The 23,927-nt window shown below is 40.4% G+C and overlaps 1 protein-coding gene across 11 annotated transcripts in view; it reads left to right on the forward strand.

The window, feature by feature from the left end:
- The window catches only part of HSD11B1 (hydroxysteroid 11-beta dehydrogenase 1), a 55,072-nt gene extending 31,475 nt beyond the window's left edge, over positions 1-23,597 (forward strand). For 9 of the 11 annotated variants that reach the window (XM_053209593.1, XM_053209592.1, XM_027074530.2 and 6 more), the window contains 2 exons: positions 21,067-21,210; positions 23,040-23,597. In XM_053209593.1, the coding sequence (XP_053065568.1) occupies positions 21,067-21,210; positions 23,040-23,257 (362 nt within the window). In that variant the 3' untranslated portion in view covers positions 23,258-23,597. The other 2 variants (XM_027074531.2, XM_015079951.3) reach the window with 2 other exon arrangements.
- The last annotated feature ends 330 nt before the right edge of the window (positions 23,598-23,927 follow it).

Here is a 23,927-nt window from a genome sequence, read left to right on the forward strand (position 1 = left end):
CTCCTGGGTGGCTCAGTCAGGTGAGCATCCGTCTTCGGCTCAGGTCATGATCTTGTCGTTCATGAGTTCGAACCCCACATCAGGCTCTGTGCTGACAGCTCAGAGCCTGGAGTGTGCTTCAGATTCTGTCTGCCTCTCCCCCACTTGCATTCTGTGTCTCTCTTTCTCTCTCTCAAAAATAAATAAACATTAAAAAAAATTTTTTTAAAGAAAGTTGTATACTTCTCTTCTGCCACAGCTGGCTGCAATTGTGGTCTTTACTCAAAGTGGATTTGTGTCCAACTGAAAACCAGTGTCTATAAAAGACACTGATGTTGATAAACCACTAACAGTGTCTCCCACATCATCCGTGCCAAGATGCATACAAGACTAGAAGGCGGTATTCCCTCTAGGCCACCCCATGTGACTACTGCATACCATATACACACTCCAGATTCCATCTCTCCAGATTCAAGATCCATCATGAACACAAAACCCCTTCCATCAGGCAGCAGTACAGGAGGCAATGGGGCAAGAATGTCGAGATGGTATTTGTGAAACAAAGATATTAATTCTCCAATGCAACTGGAAAAGAAATCACTGGTTTGGGCAAAGAACATTTGAAAACATCTGGAAAAAGTTTATCTGCCATTAATCAAAATGGGTCTTCTGGAGGCAGGTTCAGTTTTCAAAAAGTAAAGGTCATTCCATTTTCATGCCCCTTGGCTCTGTGAACCCTGTAACGATGGCCCATCACATCAGTAACACATGTGACAGCCAGAATCCAACTTCTAATGCTGCTTCTCCGCCCCTCCTTTATCATAGACAAACTCTGTGATTCCCTGCCTCTTTCTCCTCTTAAGAATCTCACTTCACATGAAGTTCTTTCCAGCTATCACCAGAGCCCTTTAAACATTTCCTCTTCCTCTAATCTACTACATTTTGGAAAATTACCTTTAAAATTCTACTTCCTTCCCCCCCCCCCCTTTCTTTTTTGGCTCTCTTGGAGATACAAATACTACTAACAACAGTTATACTAAAAATACTAACCACACTGGACCAGGATAAATGTAGGGATATTAATTCTTCTATATCAAGAAAAACGTTAAGATATATTTTGAAGTGCAACTAGACATAACAAAAGACCGAGTTTCTTTAAATATTCAAAATGAAAAACTAAAGGAATAAGAGAACTCTGCCAATAAACTGAATGCTCAGACCTCTCATTGAGAGCTCCATAAGGGTCTCCAGTTACCTATTCATGATTCTCCAAGTAAGTCCTCTTTTAAAATGATCAACTTTCTGTATATATTTTTTAAGTCTTATTCAAATGTATTCCTTTTCTGGTTTATCCATTTCCAGAATTGCTTCATATATTTTTTTTACATAGATGTGTAGTATTTCAGGCATATTATGAGATGAGTAGCCAGCGGCAAATACCTCATAAGACAATGCTTTTGTGGGAAAACTCAAACCAATGTATGAAGTCACTTGTTGGACCTTAACCTGTTTGTCGGTTAAGGGCTGCCTGTGTGGTCCAAACCTGTTTCAAGAATTCAACATTACGAAGAGGGGGAGTGGGGTTGAGGGGGAAACCAGGTTTCTCAACTACACATATCAACTAACAGGATTTGGAATACCCATAATGGTGTTTTGCATCAGGACAAGAATATACAGATGCTAATCTCATCCCTCCCTTCAGCTCTGTATACCTACTTTTTCCTGAAAAGCCCTAAACAATGCCTCAATGTATGGATATGCCTTGGAGTGCAGTGGGGAGAGGAGGGTCAAGGTCAATGTCTAGGATGCAAAGGGGCCTAGGAGTTAGAATAAGAAGGGGTGATTTATCATTCACCCAATTGCTTTATATTTTTCTAAGACGAATCTTTACCCTTAAATCCAATTACCTCAGAAATCATTTTCAGGAACCATACTTTCCAAGGTGAGTAGAAGTGTTTATATATGTGAATAGAGGTGTTTACATGGGCAGGAGGCGGGTGCTGTTGCAGATTTGCACTGTTTTGAGGGGAATGGGGAGAGACAGTGGGAGAGGAGGTATGTACATGTATAGATGTCATCTACAAGGTCTGGAAGAAGGCCAAAAAGGAGATTCAAGTAAGAATCAACAACCTGGACATAGAAATTTCAGGAGTCATTGTTGCCTAAATTCAAGAGATTGTGTTTAGGCAAACATGAAGAACTGAGACAGAACCTGCTGGACTCATCTTCAGGTTCTGGGACTCAGCCCTGCAAGAGGGGCACATAGAGATTTGAAGGGGGAGAGATGACTCCCTGCTGAAGATAGTAACAACTTAGTATAGGTTAAGAACAATATGATGCTATCCAGGACAGCCATTGCTCCAACTTTCCCCCTTGAAAGGCTGGGGTGGGGGTGGGTGGGCTTAAGGAGTCATAGCTCCTTAATGCTTCTAGACAATTGATTTTGTTCAGGTGCCCTTCCTGGTGAAAATAGGAGGGTTCTACCATCCTTCATGTCTACATTTACTCACCAAGGACTTTTAAAAGGCTTAGAACAAATATACTCTATTTGGAAATACACAAGTAGAAAACTAGGTCTTAAGAAAAGAAGATAAAACTTATCAAATCACTATGTTGAACACCTGAAACTAATGTAACATTGTGTGTCAACTATACTTCAATAAACTCGAAAAACAAAAAAAGAAAAGAATATTTAAAAGTGCCAAAATTAGACTCCACATAGATGCTGTGCTTAAGTTTCAAATTTGGCTCTTGAATTTTCTTAACAACAACAACAAAAGAATAAGGTCAGTATATAGATAAGATTATAGGCAAAAGAAAGAGATACTGCAGGAAGCAAATAGTATCTGTAATCAATTTCTCATAAAACACTGTTTTTTGTAAATAAAAGACTGTAAATTGAAGGCACAAAGTAATGAAAAGAGCAATGGCCCAACAACTTTCTTAAAGTTTCTTAAAGTTTCTATGATTTTAAAAATTATACACACACATTATGAAAATCTGAAAAATGAAGAAAAGTATAAAACTGAAAATAAGTCATTCATAATCATGCCAATATTTTGGAGAATTTCTTTCCAGATATAGATAGATATAGATATAGGACAATTATTTTCCTACTGCCAGATATTTAGGTTACTTTCAATGTTTTGCTATTTTAAAAATCCTGCAGGGCCTCTTAGTGACTCAGTCAGTTAAGCCTCTGACTCTTGGTTTTGGCTTAGATCATGGTCTCATGTCTTACGGTCATGATCTCATGGTTGTGAGATGGAGCCCCACGTTGGGCTCTGCACTGACAGCATGGAGACTGCTTGGGATTCTCTTTCTCTCTTCCTCTTTCTCTGTCCCTCCCCCACATGTGCACATCCTCTTTCTTTTTCTCTCAAAATAAATATTTTTATTTTTTTTTTAATATTTATTTATTTTTTGAGACAGGGAGAGACAGAGCATGAAGGGGGGAGGGGCAGAGAGAGAGGGAGACACAGAATTGGAAGCAGGCTCCAGGTTCTGAGCCATCAGCCCAGAGCCCACGCGAGGCTCAACTCACGAACTGTAAGATCATGACCTGAGCCGAAGTCAGAAGCTCAACCGACTGAGCCACCCAGGCGCCCCTCAAAATAAATATTTTTTAAAAAACCCTTTAAAGACCCTGAAATAGATGTCTTATATGTTAGCCTGTCACTAAGTTGATGATTATTTCCTAGATAAATTCTTAGCACTAGATTTACTGATGGGTGAAATGATGATGGTGAAATGATGGAAACATTTTTTTTTAAATTTTTTTTTCAACGTTTTTTATTTATTTTTGGGACAGAGAGAGACAGAGCATGAACGGGGGAGGGGCAGAGAGAGAGGGAGACACAGAATCGGAAACAGGCTCCAGGCTCCGAGCCATCAGCCCAGAGCCTGACGCGGGGCTCGAACCCCCAGACCGCGAGATCGTGACCTGGCTGAAGTCGGACGCTTAACCGACTGCGCCACCCAGGCGCCCCTGATGGAAACATTTTTAACGCTATTGCTGTATTTCCAAACTGCCTTAGATACAATGAAAAATAAGAGACTAGACTTTTTAAATACACAAAAATAAAAAAAGAATTTATATGAGTATAAGCATCATGCCCCATTCCCACTCTGAGTATAGACCTGAGTGTTCCTCTCACACCTATTCTGCAGAGTTCACAAAGTTTTCGGCAATTGACAATTTTTGTAGGTAAAACAAAAAGGAGTTTAGTAGTTAAAATTTTAAAATCTTGATTTGTGAAATGGGACGTGTGAGGTCCCTGTCTCTTTGAGAGCAGTAGTATTTTATTTTTGGTTACCATAAAATCCTTATTTCCTACAATAGCAACTGGCATGTAGTAGATATTTAACAAAAGTCAGGTAACGATTGAATTCATTTCATTTTCATGTGTTTATAGGATATTTATATTCTCTATTCTGTGATTTTTTCCCCATGCTCCTGCCCATTGAGATGTTAGCAAAACTTTTCTAATAATAAAGACACCTAATTGATTTTATCTGCAGCTTCTTGTTGCAAACATTGGCAAAGTCATATGTTTGAAACACAGCTAAATATAAAATTAATAAAGTGAAAAGTGAATTTGGCATGGTGTGAATATATAGCTTGAGAGAGTTGGGCTTGACCCAAGGAGAATTCCTGTTGAAATAAGTATTGATTTCAGTAAGTAGAAGACCACCTAAGGTACTTCAAGATTAGGAATGGGTGGGGAGAGAGAGCATAACTTTACATCTGAGAAGTTTATTCTACACACACAGTTGCAAAAATGTTCCCAAATTACATTCATTCATCTTCAAACGATATAAATCAAGGGTCCACTCTGAGCCACACACTGTGCCAATGCCAGGGCTTTGTCAGGGAGTGAGGAAGGCGAGACAAGGTGCATTACCGTGGAGCCCTCATTCCAGTGTAAATGATCGTTACATTGTTTACAGTCATGAAAAACTGAAGGCAATCTGAATGTCCACCACTAGTGATAGGTTTCTAAATTATAGTGAAATGCTTTATAAATTTTTACACATACTGACTATAAAATCATAATGTTTTAAAAGAAAAGTAACTTAGAGAACAGTACATATAGTATGACCACAACTGTATTTAAAGAAGGGAGTCTTTTGCCTTTCATTTTATAGACTTCAGAGCTGTTTCTTGTACAATGAGCTGAGAATAATTTGAATAATTAGAAAAGTTAGAATAATTTTTAAAACAAAAGTAAGAGATGGAATTCTATATGGTAACCAGAAGCAAAATGTTTCTCCTCTCATGATGGCTGACTTGGGGGGGAGGTGGGAACAGAGATTGTGCCCAATCTCACAAGGCAACAAGCAAATTCAAGTGACTAAAAATACTACGTTACCAAATTCAAACTACTAAATGCCATGGTAGGAGTGGACTATTGTATTGTTTGTTTGTTTGCCTACAAAATTGTCAGTTGTTGAAAACTTTGTTAACTCCACAGAGTAGGTTTGAGATGGGTACTCTCATATGCACCTAGTAAGAAAGAATATTGTTCTTTTATTAATTTTAACTCGTTTCCACCATTGATTATTAAAAGTCTAGTCCTTTATTTTTCATGTTCTCTTAAGCAATTTGGCAATATGTGTCCATAGCCTCAAAAGTGTTCCCATTATCTCACTTAGCAAACATAATATTGAGACTCTATCAAGATATAATCATCAATCCAGTCACAGATGGATGTACAAAAACATTTACTGTAGAATTTTTTTCAATTTGTCTTTCAATCTGCAAGCAAAGCCACCACACTGAAAATAGCCAGCTGACATGTGCCTGAAGTCAGCCATCACAGCCGACTTAAAGTCAGGATCCAATTATTGCATAGTCCGTTTTACTATATGGGTTTTAAATTACTTCCTATTTTCCCATGAAGTTGTCTGATTCAGGAACTCCCATTTAATAAGTGCCTATAATAAATCCTTTATTTCTAGCATTAGAAAATTAGTCTTTCCCTGTACTCTCTAGTTAAACAATATTTAAAGAATATTATTTTGAAGGGGTGCCAAATGACTGGCCCACATTGAACGTACATCAGTCTCAGCCCATCCCTGGGAAGACAGCTGGTCCTGTGGGAATTGCAGCTGAGACAGTGGCAGGAAATAAGGCCAGGTCAGGATCTCCCAGAGATAGCATGGTTCTGCCATACCTGCTTTGCGCAGCACATTTGCTCTCCTTCTCTCTCCATTAGCTTTTGCTTCCTTTGGCACCTAGTTCAACCTGGCTGCCACTGTCCTTTTGTCAGCCTAACATCTCTCAATATGCTTTTAACTTCTGCCCCATTGCCAGCTCCCTTGGTCTCTCAATCTCCCAACTCCAAATCCTCTCACAGAAGAGGTATCTAATTGGCTCTGCTGAATTTTATAAGTGAATCCCCCAAGTTATTCATGACTTGACCAGTCTAGAGGCACAATCATTGACTCAGGTCTAATTAGTGAGGCCACAGGAAGGACAGAGTTGGAGTAGAAGCAGGGTAGAGAATGGTAGACATGTTTGAGTCATTTGCATAACCTTTGGATAATCTTCCTTAAAGACTGCTTCTGTCAGCACAGGTTGTCAAACTTGGGCAGTCTGGGACAGGACAGAAAGCAGCACTGGCAGCCTGGCTTGGGATATCAACACTGAAATGAGATTAGGAGGACGTCCATACAAGAGGCAGCGATGGTAGCTTGGTGTCAAGTTTTAGAGCTCAAGTGGGCCAAGGAGGCACCACTTGAGGTGCCAATATGGTGCCATATTCCTTCCCAAATATGGAGGGAAGAGGTCACCCGTGTGCCCTGGTAGGAAGTACCAGAGCCCAGGCGGGATGAGGAAGACATCCACACAGAGGACTCAGAAAAAAGTGAAGAATAATCACATCCGAGGGGCATTCATCAAATAACTAACGCATACCGAGGATAATGGAAGCCAGGTTCTTGCTGCCGAAGTTACAAACATGAAAAGGAAAAAATTGGAATGAACCGTGTGATATTAGATTGGGCGTAGGGTGTCTAGGAACCAATCATTCCTAATATCCATGAATAGATATGGAAATATACATGTGTATGTCTATATATGTATGCATATGTTCCCTAGCTCTATCTAGTGAGAGGATCTGGGAGCACACTTAGCGTCCAGATCTTGGTTTTTATTTTTACTTGTTTTAAAGTTTATTTCTTTATTTTGAGAGAGAGAAAAAAAACCATGAGCTGGGGAGGGGCAGAGAGAGAAGGACGGAGAGAATCTCAAGCAGGCTCCACATGCCAGCACAGAGCACGATGTGGGGCTCGAACTCACAAGCCATGAGATCATGACCTGAACCAAAGTTGTTTGCTCAACCAACTGAGCCACCCAAGTGTCCCAGATCTTGTTTTTTTAAATATCATTCTCCACTAAAAGGAACCAAGTATTCTTGGAGAAATGGTTCATTCCAGGGCAATGGCAGAAATAGTATAAGATGGGCCAACCTGTGCCAGTGATTTTAAAACTGCTCAAAGAGGGGCACCTGTGTGGCTCAGTCAGTTAAATGTCCGACTTCAGCTCAGGTCATGATCTCTCAGTTCAGGGGTTCAAGTCCCAAATTGGGCTCTGTGCTGACAGCTCAGAGCCTGGAGTCTGCTTTGGATTCTCTCTCCCTCTCTCTCTGCCCCTCCTCTGCTCGTGCTCTATCTCTCTCTGTCTCTGTCTCTCAAAAATAAATAAACATTAAAAAGAATTTTTTTTTAACTGCCCAAAGAATAATAGGCACATGTTCTAGGACATAGAAACTTTTAAAAGGCTCCCACTAGCCAAACCTGGGACCATTGGGACATTTGAATAAATAACGATAAAAATGGGTAATAACCCATAAGATACAATAAAAATCCATGATGATATAAACAAACACATGAAGAAATGGGGAGTGAACAAGGCATTTCCATAGAGTGGAAAGCTAAATGATAAATATGGAAGGAGTGATGAAATTAGAAATAATTAGTAATAGTTGAAAAGAATAGTAATAATTTGGCCAGAAATCATCAATGTATGCCAAAACTAGTGGGTAAAAGTTTAATAGAAAACACAGTATCTACATAGTGTTAAAGTACCACCCTACTCAACAACAGAAGAACAGCCTGATTCGAAAAGGAGCAAAGGACTTAAATAGACATTTCTCCAGAGAAGGCATACAAATGACCAACAGGTATATGAAAAGATGTTCAACATCACTAATTATCAGAGAAATGTAGATCCAAACCACAATGAGATATCACCTAACAAATGTTGGGATAGCCATTGTCAAAAACCAAACCAAAACCAAAACCAAAAAACAGAAGATAACAGGATGTGGTGAGGATGTAGAGAAATTGGAAACCTGTTGGTGGGAATGTAAAACGGCACAGCCACTATGGAAACTAATATCGAGGTTCTTCAAAAAAAATAATAAAAATGGAATTACCATATGATCCAGAAAGTCTACTCCTTGGTACATACTCAAAAGAATTGAAAGCACACCTCAAAAAGATATTTGTACTCTCATGTTCATAGAAGCATTATTCAAAATAGCTAAATCATGGAAGCAACCCAAGTGCCCATCAACAGATGTGTGAATAAGCAAAATGTGGTATATACATACAATTCAGCCTTAAAAAGAAAAGTAATTCTGATATATGCTACAACATGGTTGAAACCTGAGGACAGTATGTTAGATGAAATAAACCAGTCACAAAAAGGCAAATACTATAGAATTGCACTTACATAAGATACTTAGAGTAGTCAAAATCATAGAGACAGAAAGTGGATGGTGGTTGCCAGGGGCTGGGAGAAGGGAACGAGGAGTTACTGTTAATGGACATAGAGTTTCAGTGTTGCAAGATGAAAAGAGCTCTGGAAATGGATGGTGGTAATGATTGCACAACAAGAGGAATGTACTTAATACCACTGAACTGCACACTTAACAATGGCTAAGATAGTTGTTGTTTTTTAAGTACCATCCTATAAAATATTGGAGTAGGTTGAATGGTGATCCTCAAAAAGATAGGTCTATGGCCTAACTCCCCAAACCTGTATATGTGATGTTACTTGGAAAAAGGGTCATTGCAACTGTAATTAAGTTAAGGATCTTGACATGAGATCATCCTGGATGACCTGGGTGGGCTCTAAATCCAATGGCAAGTGTCCTTGTAAGAGACAGAAGAGAAGACATAGAAGGAGATAGTGGGGTGAAGATAGAGGCAGAGTTTGGAGCGATATAGCCAAGAGGGATGTTGAAAGCCACTGGAAGCTAGAATCAAGGGAGGATTCTCCCTCCCTCCCCTAGAGTCTTTAGAAAGAGTACAGCCCTACCGACACCTTCATTTCAGACTTCTAGTCTGCAGAACTGTGAAAGAATAAATTTCTGTTGCCTGAAGTCAGCTAGCTTGTAGTAATTTGTTACGGCAGGTCTAGGAAACCAATAAATGACTTTCCACATTTTGATAGTTGCATTGTGGTTATGTCTGAGAATGTCCCTATATGTAGGAAATGCACACTAACATACTCAGGGGTGGTGGGACATTGGATTGGCGATTACCTCAATTACAGCAATTACTCTCAAATGGTTCAGAAAGAGTGGGGGAGGTCATTTGTACTATTCTTGCAACTCTTCTATAAGTTTGGAATTATTTCAAAAGAGAAAAAAAAATCCCCATCCTAGGGGTCTAGTGACTTGGATGACATATGAGGATGGATTTTGTGGGGCTTTCTCGTGGGTTCCTTGGAGATCCCCTGCAGGAAACATGCTAGTACTTCCTCCAGCTCACTCCTCTCAGCTTCTTCCTCAGCTTCTAGGTTTTGATCAGCCCATCCCCCTTGGCCCAGGCCACCCCACCATCCCTGGGCAGATGACTCCAGGCCAACTCCCCCTCTACAGGCTCCACATTTGGTGTCTGAGAAACCTGCTGCTTATTGATATATTTGATCCCACAATGCACCCAACTAGTTCCCAAACTCCACTGGACACTTGCAAAGGTGGCTAAATAATCTTAAAGCTCCTTTTGTGGGGCTTACGGTGAAGGGAATGCAACTGTCTCCCTGACCCTCAGTGGATGAGCATATAAGACAGTGACAGTTCTCCCTTTTCCAAACACAACTATGTAGGCTGGATATGGGTGATTAGGTAATGCTGGTGGAACTAGCTGGGGCCACCCTTCAACTCTGGGGGCTCTTAAAATCTCTTTTGTTCTCGTCTTGGAAGACGTGCTGATGCTCACGACAGCAGGAGCCACATTTCATGGCCTGTGCAGGAAAGCTCTTGCCAAAATCATCTTGCAAAACCTAGTAACAGATTTTATCTTACTTATCTCTGCAGCATTTTGCACTGTTTCATCACTATACATTCTTCTTTTGTGTTCAGCCAAAACACCCCCCACTGGGTGTCATGTCCTCTGGCTGCCCTGCATGCCTCACCTTAGTTCTCCTCATTCCCCTCAAAGTCTTACTGTTGGTTTCCTTAAGATTCTTTCCATCCTGAGCCCTCTTCTCTTTTTGCTCAACATACTCTTCCTGGGCATTCCCACCCATTCCCATTGCTTCAATTACCACTGGATGGATTGTGGGCTGTCTTAATGCTAACAATGATACCTCAGGTTCTCCAAAGCCTGGAGGAGGAAGATGGGTTTATCTTGAGACCCCGATTCAACCCAAGAAACAAAAGAGGTTAGACCCTGAGGGGCCCAGCTAAGGAAATATTTTTAGGAAAGGCTGGATAGAAGGGGCAGGATCCAGGATGAGTTCCCTGCCTCAAAGCCATCAGGGCGTGGTGAACCCCAAGTTGGGGCTCGCTCAGTAGAAGATGTGGCACATTTGCCTGGGGTCACTCTGAAAGTCTGAAGGCAGGCAGAAATGAAGCTTTTCAATCCTGCACACTTTCTTCTGAGCTCTCAGTTCAGGCAGTTTAAAATCTGCCTTTGAAATGGAAATACTGTAATTTCAAAATCTCAGCAGGGCAGTTGGGGATGGAGGGTGTGGAGTGGATGAACAAAAGCACTGAGGCCTGCTTTTGACCTCTTCTTCTCAGCTAACAAGCTCCAGCGCACAGCTTAGCTGCCAGCCCTCTGGCTCTTGCTGTTTCTACAGTGGCTAAGTCCCAGCGTTTCTGGGACAGAGCTAATTGCAAACAGTATGTCCCATTCATCACCAAGTCTGCACTCTTACTTGTCAGACTCCATGTCCCATATTTTGCTTCAGAAAATATGATCACCAGAGCTCTGTTTCCTTGTGGTCTAAAACTTCCCAGGAGAGAAATCGAGATGACATGTATCTATTCTGCTGGGATGGCTCCATTCTCCCCACGTAAACAAAACCTAACCTTGAGCAGAAGCACCCAGCCTTCTCCACCCTAACTTTCATGACCGCTTCATGCAAATTAGTACATTTATTTACTTGCTCATTTGATTCAATTAAGCTCATACTCTGGCATATTTTTTAACTGCTAGTTGAACAAGTGAATCTCATAGGCTGCAATCAGAAAACAACTTTATTCTTTCCCTCAGACCCATTCTGTGGGTTAGCTTATCCCTGAACCTGCATGTGATCGTGGGTGGACAGACACACTCTAGGATAATAAAAGATCCTCTGGCTGCTTCCAGTCTCAAAAAAAGTCTCACTTCGGTAGTTAAAATGTCTGGCCACAAGTAATTTAACTGAAGCTTCTCTCCCCTCATCAAGCTCCCGGGTAGGAAAGAGAAATGGGATCAGCTCTTCCTCCCATTCCCTATCTCCTCCCTGCTTACCAGGCCCCCTCTGGCCCCTCTTGTTTAAAAGAAAATAGGGCACATGGGGATGAAGGGAGGTTCAGGATAGGTAAGGTCTTACTTGACTGGCACCTGGCGAATATACCACTAAACTTTGGCCACAGCAAATGTTCAAAGTTCATGCTTTCTGACCTGGGAGGATGACCAAATCTGACTCTTGCATTGGATGTTTTTGTGGGTCCTTTGGAAGCCCCTGCTGGAACACTGTTAGCTCTCCTTGTGATCTGAGCAGAAGTTGCCTATGTGATTTATTTCCCTCAGGCCCTGGGAACACAGTGGGAATACAGGAGGATACATGCACCACTTGGAGCTGTCCTTTGGGACAGGATTGGAAATGACTCTGGGGAAGAAGGGACAGGCCCCAGGACAAAGCCCATAGGGTGGCGAGGAGAGTGTGGGCTGGATGTCAGGCATCCTACAGGGAGTTCCCTTGTGTATGACAATCTGCACCAGCTCCATGGTGGCCTTGCCCATAATAACCAGAGCCTCTGGGGTGGCTCCCCAGTCCTTGGTGCCCCCTCAAACTCCCAGGGACAAGGTCTCCATGAGGCACGCTTAGAGTTCCTCTCACGAGGATGGACATGAGGGGAAGGCCCACCTTCCTTCTTGGAAGATGGCTGAGACATTGCTCGTTTCCTCTTCCTACTCCATTCCCTCTGTCCTCTTCGCCTTCAGCCCTTCTTTCCCTCAGGATGGTTAGTATACATGTTGCAACCACATTGTTGTTCTGGATTTTTGGTTCTCTTGCTTATCTGTGTTACCACAAGCTGGGTAAGGACACGGGCAATCTGGAACCTCCCCTCAGAAGATGGAAGCATTGGCCAGTTACTATGTTCTAGGCCTTTGAACCTCAGTTAAAACTAGAGCAGGAGAAGTCAATTTTTAACATCCTGTTACATGTGATTTATTCCATCTTGTCCAGAGCCTCAGAGAACCTTTCTAAAAAATAAAAATCTGGGTTTTTAGAGAGGCACTGCCCTTTTCAGCTTTCTGAAACTTCAAAATATATTTTACATAGGACAGAATGCAGAGATTTCCTCACACAAGCAAAGGAGTGATATATGGGAAAATGTTTAAGAACAGCTGTGTGAATAGAAAACAGACTTTAACAAATGCACCAAGGTTGTTTTGGAATAGTGAGAACCTAGGAGATTTTCCTCACTTCTATTCTCTTTTTTCTACTCTTTGACTAGTTTCAACTTTCCTTTAGTGAGCCTAGACTGGTTCACAAAATCCTTTATCTGCAATTCCAAAACCCAATAAGCTATGGGTGAGGAAAGCTCTGAATACTAAGGATTTCCCCCCATAATTAATTCTCTGTACTTAATTTAACTTGAACTGAAGGGAAGCCTTAAAGCCTTTATCTCAGTGTGAACTTTCAAATATTTTACTGAAGAAATTATAATGTGTTTGCTTGCAGCATGCCTCCCCAGACCCTACTGGAAGTGTTATGTAATATACAGTATAAGCCCCATACCACCTCCTAAAATCCAAAAATAATTCTGAATTTCTAGGGCACCTGGGTGGCTCAGTTGGTTGAGTGCCCAACTTTGGCTCAGGTCATGATCTCACAGTTCATGGATTTGAGCCCTGAATTGGGCTCTGCACTGATGGTGTGGAGCCTGTCTGGAATTCTCTCTTTATTTTATCTCAAAATAAATAAACTTAAAAAAAAATCTGAATTCCATAACACATCAGGCCCTATTGGTTTTGGACAAGTGCTTAAAGCCTATATTTCTAAAGAGGAGAAAATGTAATAAAGTGTTATTATTTTTCTTGTTCTACTAGCTTCTCATTATAACTAACTCATCCTCACCTCTAGTCCTTGTACAAGCTATTCCCTCACCTTCCTGGCCCTTCTGTACCTTCTTTCATCAGAGCAGAGTTCACAACCTACCTCCTAGAGGTAAAGTTTGAAGTTTCCTGGTTAGTCTAATATCTTTTTTTTCACCTGAATATCGAGTTTAGATTTGGGACCAAGCCATACTAGCTTGGGCTTTAAAGAGACACAATGACTCATAATTTAATGACAGCTCACCCAACTATTGTCATAAGACTTTAGCCCCTTCCAAAGACCTCCCCTCCCCATTTCTTCTGGGAATTCCTAGATCAGGTTTAAGGAGCTTATGTCATCATGAATCTCCTCCTCCCACCATAAGTATGGTTTATTGATAAAGACCCTCTTTCCTACTGAACCCTTCAGCATAGCCCTCTACCCCAGCATACAGACTAGAAGACTCTGGGGAGGGAGTGGACTCAAATCTGCAGGTTCTCTGTAGACTTGGGTTTTTTTTTAAAGATTTTACTATGTTTAAGTAATCTCTACACCCCATGTGGGGATCAAGCTTACAACCCCAAGATCAAGAGTTGAATGCTCTACCAATAGAGATAAAATATGGTTATAATGATGCAGTCTTCAGCTGAGAAACTGACAGTTCCCATTGGTAGTTATGTTACCCTGTACCTAATGCATAGCTTTCATAATAAAGGTTAACAATTTTTCAACAGTCTTTGTCCAATCTTGATCCTTGTCTAATAATTCAGTATTTTTCTTCACCATTTAAAAATATTTTTTAATTTAATTATTATTTTTTTAAATACTTATTTAACTTTTTTTAGAGAGAGAAAGTGTGCATGAGCAGGGGAGGTGCAGAGAGAGAGGGGGACAGAGGATCTGAAGCAGGCTCTGTGCTGACAGCACAAAGCCCAATATAGGACTTGAACTCACAAACCATGAGATCATGACCTGAGCCAAAGTCATTCACTTAACCGACTGAGCCATCCAGGAGCTCCTAAAAATGTCTTTTTAAGCCATGCATCTATCTGGTGAATTTTTCAGGAAGTTTTCTGCCATGTCTGGCTGCTTGTCTCCCTCTCTCCTTTCTTCCCCTTTCCCTTTCTCTCTTCTCTCACCCTCCTCCCTGGAACAAACAAACAAACAAAGTACCACCACCAGCAACAAAATCTCTCCATTTCTCCTGCAAAACAATTCAGAATCTTTTTTGTACTTTGAGCACAGTCTAAGACATAATTAAAGACAGAAAATGGGATATACTTAAGTTCCCTTAGTAAGACAAAAATTACTGCTACAGGAATTCAGACTGGGGGTTCACATGGTCTCTTGCTTCTTCATCCCTGTTGCTACCTGGAAAGATACATAAAATGCCACAGTCAATATCTTTTTTAATATCAAGAAGGGTATAGTGGGCTGCTATGTCAACCTGGAACCTGTGAATATGACCTTATTTGGAAAAAAGGTCTTTACAGACATAATAAAGGTAAGGATCTCAAGATGAGATCATCCCAGGTTATATGGGTGGGCCTAAATCCAGTGGCAAGTATCCTAATAAGAAGAGTACAACACACACAAAATTGGAGAAGGCCATGTGAAGATGGAGGCAGAGAATGGAATGATGCCTCTGTAAGCCAAGGAATGCCAAAGATTGGGAGCAGACATTAAAAGCTTACATGACAGGGGCGCCTGGGTGGCGCAGTCGGTTAAGCGTCCGACTTCAGCCAGGTCACGGTCTCGCGGTCTGTGAGTTCGAGCCCCGCGTCGGGCTCTGGGCTGATGGCTCAGAGCCTGGAGCCTGTTTCCGATTCTGTGTCTCCCTCTCTCTCTGCCCCTCCCCCGTTCATGCTCTGTCTCTCTCTGTCCCGAAAATAAATAAACGTTGAAAAAAAAAATAAAATAAAAAAAAAAAGCTTACATGACATTACATTAAAAGCAGACAAGGAAGGATTCTCCACTTGAGCTTTTAGAGGGAATGTGTTCCTGCTGATACCTTGGTTTTGGACTTCTAGTCTCCAGAACTGTGACAGAATAAATTTTTGTTGCCTCAAGCCACCAAGTTTGTGGTAATTTGTTGTTATGGCAGGCCTGGGAAACTAACACAAAGGGACAGGTAGTGACTAGCCCTCTCTACTTATGGGTAGCCTCATCTGTCAGCTTAGAAGTGAAAATAATTTTGCTATTCATAAATTTTGCCTATTTAGGGTCTTAATGGTCAAGCAGAGAATCTTCACCAACTCAGGATGGCTGATTTCTACACGTGGCTCCCCAAAAATATTCAGATAAAGAACAGTGGCCTCTTCCTGAGTGATATATAGGATTGTTGAATCACTGTATTGTACACTTGAAACTACTATAACTGTATGTTAACTAGGCTGGGATTAAGATTAAAAAAAAAAAAGAAAAAGAACAGTGCTTCTGTTGAGGAAATGTCAGCTACTGCTTGAAATTGTTGGCCACTAGAGTCAAATTTGAATCCTGATTTGGCTCCTGGTTCTCCGACTCATTAACCATGCAGCTTTAGGCAATTATTTAGCCTTGAGACCAGCACATAAGAGCTACATAAATATTAGCTCCTATTTAACTCCAACTTTTGTGTTTATTTTGTTTGTCTGCTCGTCTGTTTATTCTTTTCAATGGCTAGAGATGGCTACCCCCGTCCCAAACTTACACGACTTTTTAGTTCAAAATCCAACAGCAGCTAATTAAAACCCTTGCACCACTTATTTCAATATCTTGAGAGAGAGACTACAATGTATGTTCAAGTGATTGTGTACATTAACTATTACTGGCCTGACCTCCCATGGCTGGGAAGGCAAAATCTTTTTTTTTTTTTTTTTATAAATTTAGGAATGTTGTTTCCTTTTTTTAAATATGTAAATGTTTATTTATTTGTGTGTGTGTGTGTGTGTGTGTGTGTGTGAGAGAGAGAGAGAGAGAGAGAGAGAGAGAGAGAGAGAAGGAGGGAGCAGGGGAGGAGCAGAGAGAGAGGGAGACAGGGAATCCCAAGCAGGCTCCTCACTGTCAGTACAGAGCCCGATGGGGCTCAAACTCATGAACCATGAGATCATGACCTGAGCCAAAATCAAGAGTCTGATGCTTAACCTACTGAACCACACAGGTGCCCCTGGAAAGGCAAAATCTTTTTGAAGGTGATGTGTCTAGGAAGGCAATGGTGAGCATTTCTAGAATACTGAAGCCTTTTAAATTGTATATATTCGAACCTATTTATATATTCTTTCATAATGTATGCCTTTGATTTCATGCTTTAAAAAGTAGCTCTTGGGGCATCTGGGTGGCTCAGTCAGTTGAGTGGCTGACTCTTGATTTCAGCTCAGGTCATGAACTCAGGGTCATGGGATCAAGCCCTGAATTAGGCTCTGCACTGGTTGTGGAGCCTGCTTAAGATTTTCTGTCTCTCTCCCTCTGCCCCATCCCCTTCTAAACAAACAAACAAACAAACAAACAAAACAAACAAACAAAAAACAGTAGCTTTTACCTTGAGATCATACATTGACCCATATTTTTTTATTTTACTTTCCATGTATACTCTCTAATATAATTTAAATTCTTTTCTCCCAAGGGCACTTTTCTTTTCACCAAGTAGCTAGCTACTTGTCCCAACATAGTCTTCTGAGTAGCTCCTACTTTTCTCACTAATTTGAAACATGAATACTAATAACAATAGCATTTACTAAATGCTTTCTATGTGCCAGAGTTTGTGCTAGGCATATTACATGGATTATTTCAGCTTAGCAGTATTATTATCCACATATGACAGCTAAGAAATGGCATACTTGGGATTCACACCCAGGTCATTTGACTGTCAAACTCATACTTTCAACCACTATGCTACTCATAGAAATAATTTGGGTCTATTTTTAGCTTAAATAATAGGAAACATTTTTGACATAACTGGAAGTCCAGATTTAGGATGGGCTTCACAGTTGACTTGGCTCAAGTTCAATGTCCCCATGATTCTCTTGGCTCTGCTTCCTTCCATGTGTGACTTCATCCCTAGGCTGATAGTAAGATAGCTGTAGCAATTCTAGCCCCCATATCCAAGCACAAAAATATCCAGTAGAAGAGAAACAAAATGCTACTTTAAGAAACTCTCCCAGAATAAGAAAGGATTTTCTCAGACCCTCCAACAAAATTCTCCTCAAGTCACATTGGCCAAAATTGGCCAATGCCCATTTCTGTATCAATTATGGGCCAGAAGATTGGATTAAATCAATTATATAAGCCCACCCCTAGAGTCAGAAACAGTATCAACTTTCTTTTGGAACATGAGCATCATAAAAGTAAGAAGTACTATCAGTAAGGATTAGGTTCAGCTCTCTAATTCAGAAAACTTAAAATAGCAGTAGATTAAATAAGTTAAAAGGTAAATCAAGTCTGGAGGTAGGCATTAATCTGGAGGTAGGGCTAGGATGGAGGCTCCATGGTCACCCAGTTTCCCTCTTCTCTCAATGCTCTGCTATTCTCAACATGTGGCTTCCACTTCATGGTTCTAGATAGTTCTGGAGCCACAGCCATCATACCCACCTTCAGGCACCAAGAAGGAAGAAGGAATGGAAGGAAGAGACTTATTTCTGTCTTTAAGGACATATCCCAGAAATCACATGATACATTTCTGTTTACAACCCACTGGACAACACTTAGTCATCTGGCAACATCTGGCTGAAAAAAGCTGAGAAATGTGGACTTTATCCCAGATAACTATTTGCCCAGATACACATCACAGATTACACTACTAAAGAAGAAGAGCAAAAGATACAGAGAGAATGCCAGTAGTCTCTAGAACAGGTGGAAACATGAACTCAACTGGGGTTCTGTTATGGAGGAAGAAGGGGGAACTAAATAAATTCTGGTTACACAACCAACAATGTGTCCTGCAGCCCTGATGGAGTCATTGATCTAGTCCTAGACTAGTCAACAACATAGTGGTATCAAATACTCTGGATGGACATCTTGTGCCACACACCCATTCCTGGAACTTGGCTGTAGAGTCATTCCAAGCCAAAACTCATGATTGAGAATAGAGTTGGAGTGGTTCCCTAAAAATATTTGTTTGTATTTTTTTTAAGAGTTAATACACTACGAATTGAAGTTTGGGATGCCTGGATGGCTCAGTCAGTTAAGCCTCTGACTCTTGATTTCAGCTCAGGTCATGATCAAGTCATGAGATAGATAAATAAATAAATAAATAAATAAATAAATAAATAAATAAAATTGCACCTTAAAAAATAAGAATTGAAGATATTTGTATTGAAGATATTAAGCTTTTGTCTGTCTACTATGTTCTAAATGGTTTTCTAGTTTATCATTTACCCTTAACCTTTATAGTTATATTATTAGTTATTGCTTTCACATACAGAAATTTTACATTTTATATTATTTAATATTCTTTACCTTCACATATTTTTTTTTACTTTTCTGTTAGAATGATCTTTCATAACCAAGGATCTGATAAATGCTCACCTATATTATTCTTTCCTGATTAAATTATTTTTTATCAGTCAGAAGATGCATTCTGCTACACATTTAACAAAAACTCCACTTACAGTCACTTAACACTAAATAGGGGTTCCTTTTTCTCAGGTCATAACTTCAGGGTTGGTTTGGTGGACTCATTAGATCTTCAAGAATCCAATCTCATTCCATGTTTCTGTTCTATAATCCTTAATATGTAGCTTTTCCTCAAGTTCACAAACAACCACTGCATTTCTAGGCATCACATCTGAAGTACATTTAGAATGAAAGAAGAAGGGCAAAATGTAAAAACTGCATGCTACCGGAATCCACAGATTTTGTCAGGAAATCAATCTTTCCTGGAGACCCCATCTGTTAGATTTCTCATTGGCCAGAACTAGGTCACATGGACACACAAAAGAGCAAGGGAATCTTGAGGAAGTAAATATTTTTATCTGAACACATTGCTGTCCTGAAAAAATCAAACTTGATTATTAAGGGAGGGAATGGATATTGGGTAGACAATGTCTGCCATACTTTTCCAACTAGAATTTTTTTGATATATGATATAGAACAAGGAGCTAACAATTTTTTCCAATGGGTTAACCAACCTCCCCAGCATCTTTATTGAATGAACCATTCTTTATTCATTTATTTGGCAAGCAACTTCATTTGAGAACTTATAGAGGTTCCAATTCCAGTAATGGCAGAGAGGTACCTAATATATCGGCCTGCCCCAGATCAAACTTTGGACAAAATATAGAAAACAACCACTGAAAGCACTGGAGAGAAAAAACAAAAGCTGACAGAAACTGGAGAGTTGTTGACACTTGAAAGGAGGAATTGACACTACATGAGTTTCCCAATATTATAGCTTATGCCTAAAGGCAGGCCACAATCAATGTTGTATCTGGAATAGACATCTGCCATTTTACTACCTTGAGGAACTAGAAAGAAGAGTTTAGGATTTCTGTAGCAGCCAGAAAGTGGAGGGGGGCATCCTGGAAAGGAAAGAGCCACAGTGGAAGAGTGCCACATTCTGTATGTAAGCTCTTTCAAAATCTGTTTGTCCCCTGAATTACTCATGGGCAGTGCAGTTACCAAGAAGCCCAATTAAGATTAAATAATTCAACAGAGATTTTAGCTGGAATCTACTGCAAGAGACACTAGATTTCAGGCAAGTTAAATGCCCACCTAAAAAAAAACAAAACCAAAACTCAATACTCTTTTGAGGAATATGACAGAATCCAGAGATTCTACAACGTATCATTCACAATGTCAAGAATACATTGCAAAATTACTCCACATACAAGAATAGAAAATATGACTGATACTCAGGAGGAAAGGCAGTCAGTGGAGATCAACCCTTAAATTATTCCTATTGTAGAATTAGCAGACAGGAATATCAAAGTAGCTGTTATAACTCTTTGTTCAGCAAAGAATCTAAGGTCTCAGGCCACTTCTAATCCCTCCTCCTGGACAGGGTATAATGAATAGACCACCCTATGAGGCATATGTCCACATGTCCTCCCAACAACCGGACTGAGAATTAACCAGGATGATGAAAGTAAGAATAATAGTTTTAAGAAGAAAAGTAAAGACAGGGTTTTTCATTTCCCTCGTATAGAAAGTAAATCAATGATTGGTTGTTGTATTGGCAGAGAGTTCTTGCTAAACCCTTGGATCTCAGCTCTCTTGAGTCAGAGGTAGCAGCTGTGGGATTACCTGGCTGTTTTGTAGTCCCACTTATTTACCATCCTTATTAAAATCGAACCAATCTCTCCTCAGTGAAGGCTTTCCTGCAGCCCATCCCATCCCCCACCCAGACTCTTCAAGGGGAGTTTCTTTGAAACCTTAAAGATCTTTTTTTTTTCTTTCAGAAATTCAACACAGCATGATAATCTCTATAGGGAGTAGAGAGAAACTATGCCTCAAAGGGTAAAAGGACTCCACAGGGGTTACAAATCCTACTGCAGATGCAACAAAGATCATCTCAGAAGAAGCTAAAATGGGTCACCTTCTTAACCCATTTCCTTATTATTTAGGGAAAATGGCTAGTCCACTTATTGCGCCCTATTCTGCAAGCAAGTTTGCCCTGGATGGGTTTTTCTCCTCCATCAGGATGGAACATTCAGTGGCCAAGATTAATGTATCGATCACTCTCTGTATCCTCGGCCTCATAAACACAGGTAAGTTGAAGAGAGTAGATTAAACAGCTTGCAGATGATTTTCTGCCGTTTCCATTGTGGGTAAAAAAGGTGCTGAACTCCTTGACTCCTGTGTAATGCACAAAAAACCAGTGAGAGCAGTGGTTCTCCATGCAATGAAGCACTTCTGTCACTAGTGGAGCCTCTGACTATTCTTTGACTCTTCTTTCCATTCTGACCACCAAGTGTGCCAAGTGACAACAGACTCATCACCTGACCCTATTCTGAACACTTTTTTTCCTCAGGGACACTCAACGGCCATTACTTTCCCATTTGAGGCTTATTGAATACAAGTTTGTTATTCTTAATAATATTACTAGTAATAAGACATATCAACATCATGAGTCTTTTTTTCTTAATTTTTTTAATGTTTATTTATTTTTGAGACAGAGAGAGACAGAGCATGAATGGGGGAGGGTCAGAAAGAGGGAGACACAGAATCTGAAACAGGCTCCAGGCTCTGAGCTGTCAGCACAGAGCCCAACGCGGGGCTCAAACTCACGGACCGCAAGATCATGACCCGAGCCGAAGTCGGCCACTTAACCGACTGAGCCACCCAGGCACCCCTAAAATCTTTCCTTTGAAAAAAGAGATAAAAATAGACAAACCCAAATTGAGGGACATTCTATAAAACAATTGATCAATATTCTTCAAAAGTATCAAGGCCATGAGGGACAAAGAAAGAATGAAGAACTGTCAGTTTGGAGAGAAAATAAGAAGAAATTACTACTAAGTGTAATCCTAGCTAAGATCCTGGAACATAAAAAGGGTATTAGTGAAAAGAATAAGGTCTATACTTTAGTTAGTAAAATTGTCCCAATTATATTGTACCTTGACAATTATACAGAGGTTATGTGTAATGTTATAGTTAGGAGAAGGAGAGTGAAGGATATAAGGGAATACTCTGCACAATTTTTACAATTTGTCTGTAATCCAAATGTAAATTTATCTAAAATAGGTTCAATACAAAAACCTTATTTAAAGAGTAATTGAGGGGCACTTGGGCAGTTCAGTCAGTTAAGCACCTGAATCTTGATTTCGGCTCGGGTCATAATCTCATGGTTCGTGGGTTTGAGCCCCATGTGGGACTCCACAGGGACAGCATGGAACCTGCTTGGAATTCTCTCCTCCCTCTCTCTCTGCCCCTCCTCTGCTCACAATCTCTCTCCCTCTCTTTCTCCCTCAAAATAAATAAACTTAAAAAAAAAAAGAGTGAGTAAATCGAGTAGTTGTAGAACAAGAGAGATTAAGACACACAGGGAAACAAAGACAGAAGGAGAGAAAGAAACTGTGCAGGAAGGGTATAAAAATTTAGAGAAGATAAGGTAACTTCCCTTCCAAATAAAAGTGGCTACTGTGGACAGAAAGCAAAGGCCTGGATTCTTGTCCATCTCTTCCTCTTACAAGTTAGTAAAGCGTTATCATACAGCACTCTGCTTTGCCCACTGACACTTTCCATTAGCTACTGGGTCTTGATATAACCTTTATCTTCATTCTACTGCCCTTTATTACTCCCTCACCTCAACCAAAACACCCAAGAGAGAGGCATGATTTAAATCTCTCAATTAATCACCTCTAACAGCACTCCCCACAAATCTTCATCTAGGAAGACAGAGCCCACATTAACTCTAAGCCTCTCTTTGCCCAGCAGGCCCTACATATACCCGGTCTTCTGATAGGGCCCACAGGGTCTTGTAGAGCAAACCCTGGCAAACAGTCCCTAACAGCGAAGCTGTGGCTATCTGCAGAATTTCCATCATGTAGACTCTACTAGTCTTGGACAACCCCACTCTTCTATTGTCATTCTTCAGACACAGCCATGAATGCCATTTCTGGAATAGTCAACATGGAGGCATCTCCAAAGGAAGAATGTGCCCTGGAGATCATCAAAGGGGGAGCTCTGCGCCAAGAGGAAGTGTACTATGACAACTCAGTCTGGACAGCTCTCCTGCTGGGAAATCCAGGGAGGAAGATTCTGGAACTCTTCTCCTTAAGAAGTTATAGTTTGGACAAGTTTATAATCAACTAAGCACTTCCTTAAGGTGGATCATGGTAAGAGAGCTTGGGACTGTTCTTCCTGACATTTATCTGAGCTCCATCCATGAAGGCATCTCCCTGGAGACATAAGTGAGGGTCCCAGAGAGTTGGAAACATCACATGTCATGACTTGAAGGAGTTCCTCTAACACTTGCACAGTGGAAATGTAATTATAATGAATGTCATGAGCCACTGCAACCTGCAGTCATGAAATTGATAACCGTAGGTATAATTAAAAGGTAGTTCTATCAAGTTTACCTCATATGTAATAATATTATGATAATTAAAACATTAATTATAATAAAGGTCATATCTACTATATAAATTCATAATTTGTAGCTATAGGTTCATTCGGTGTGGTTCCTTCAAAACCTATACAAGTGAAATTTTCAGTGTTCATATCTTATCTTGTGGCCTGAACATTTTCTCTGTCCTTGAGTTGAAGAAATCACCCTACTCTTCATTTAAAGGACATCACATCCATACCATATTGTATATTTCAGATATTCTTTATATTATTTTATATTGTTCCTCTGGGAAGGAGGAAACCAGGGTGGGTATAAATCACTAGGGCAAACCCATGGAAGCGGAAGTCCCTGGAAACTTGAGCCACAGAACCAACATACTTTAGTACTCTCAGACTGCATCAAGTGTCTACACTT

Source organism: Acinonyx jubatus, chromosome E4 (genome assembly GCF_027475565.1).
Source record: "Acinonyx jubatus isolate Ajub_Pintada_27869175 chromosome E4, VMU_Ajub_asm_v1.0, whole genome shotgun sequence".
NCBI classification, from domain to species: domain Eukaryota; kingdom Metazoa; phylum Chordata; class Mammalia; order Carnivora; family Felidae; genus Acinonyx; species Acinonyx jubatus.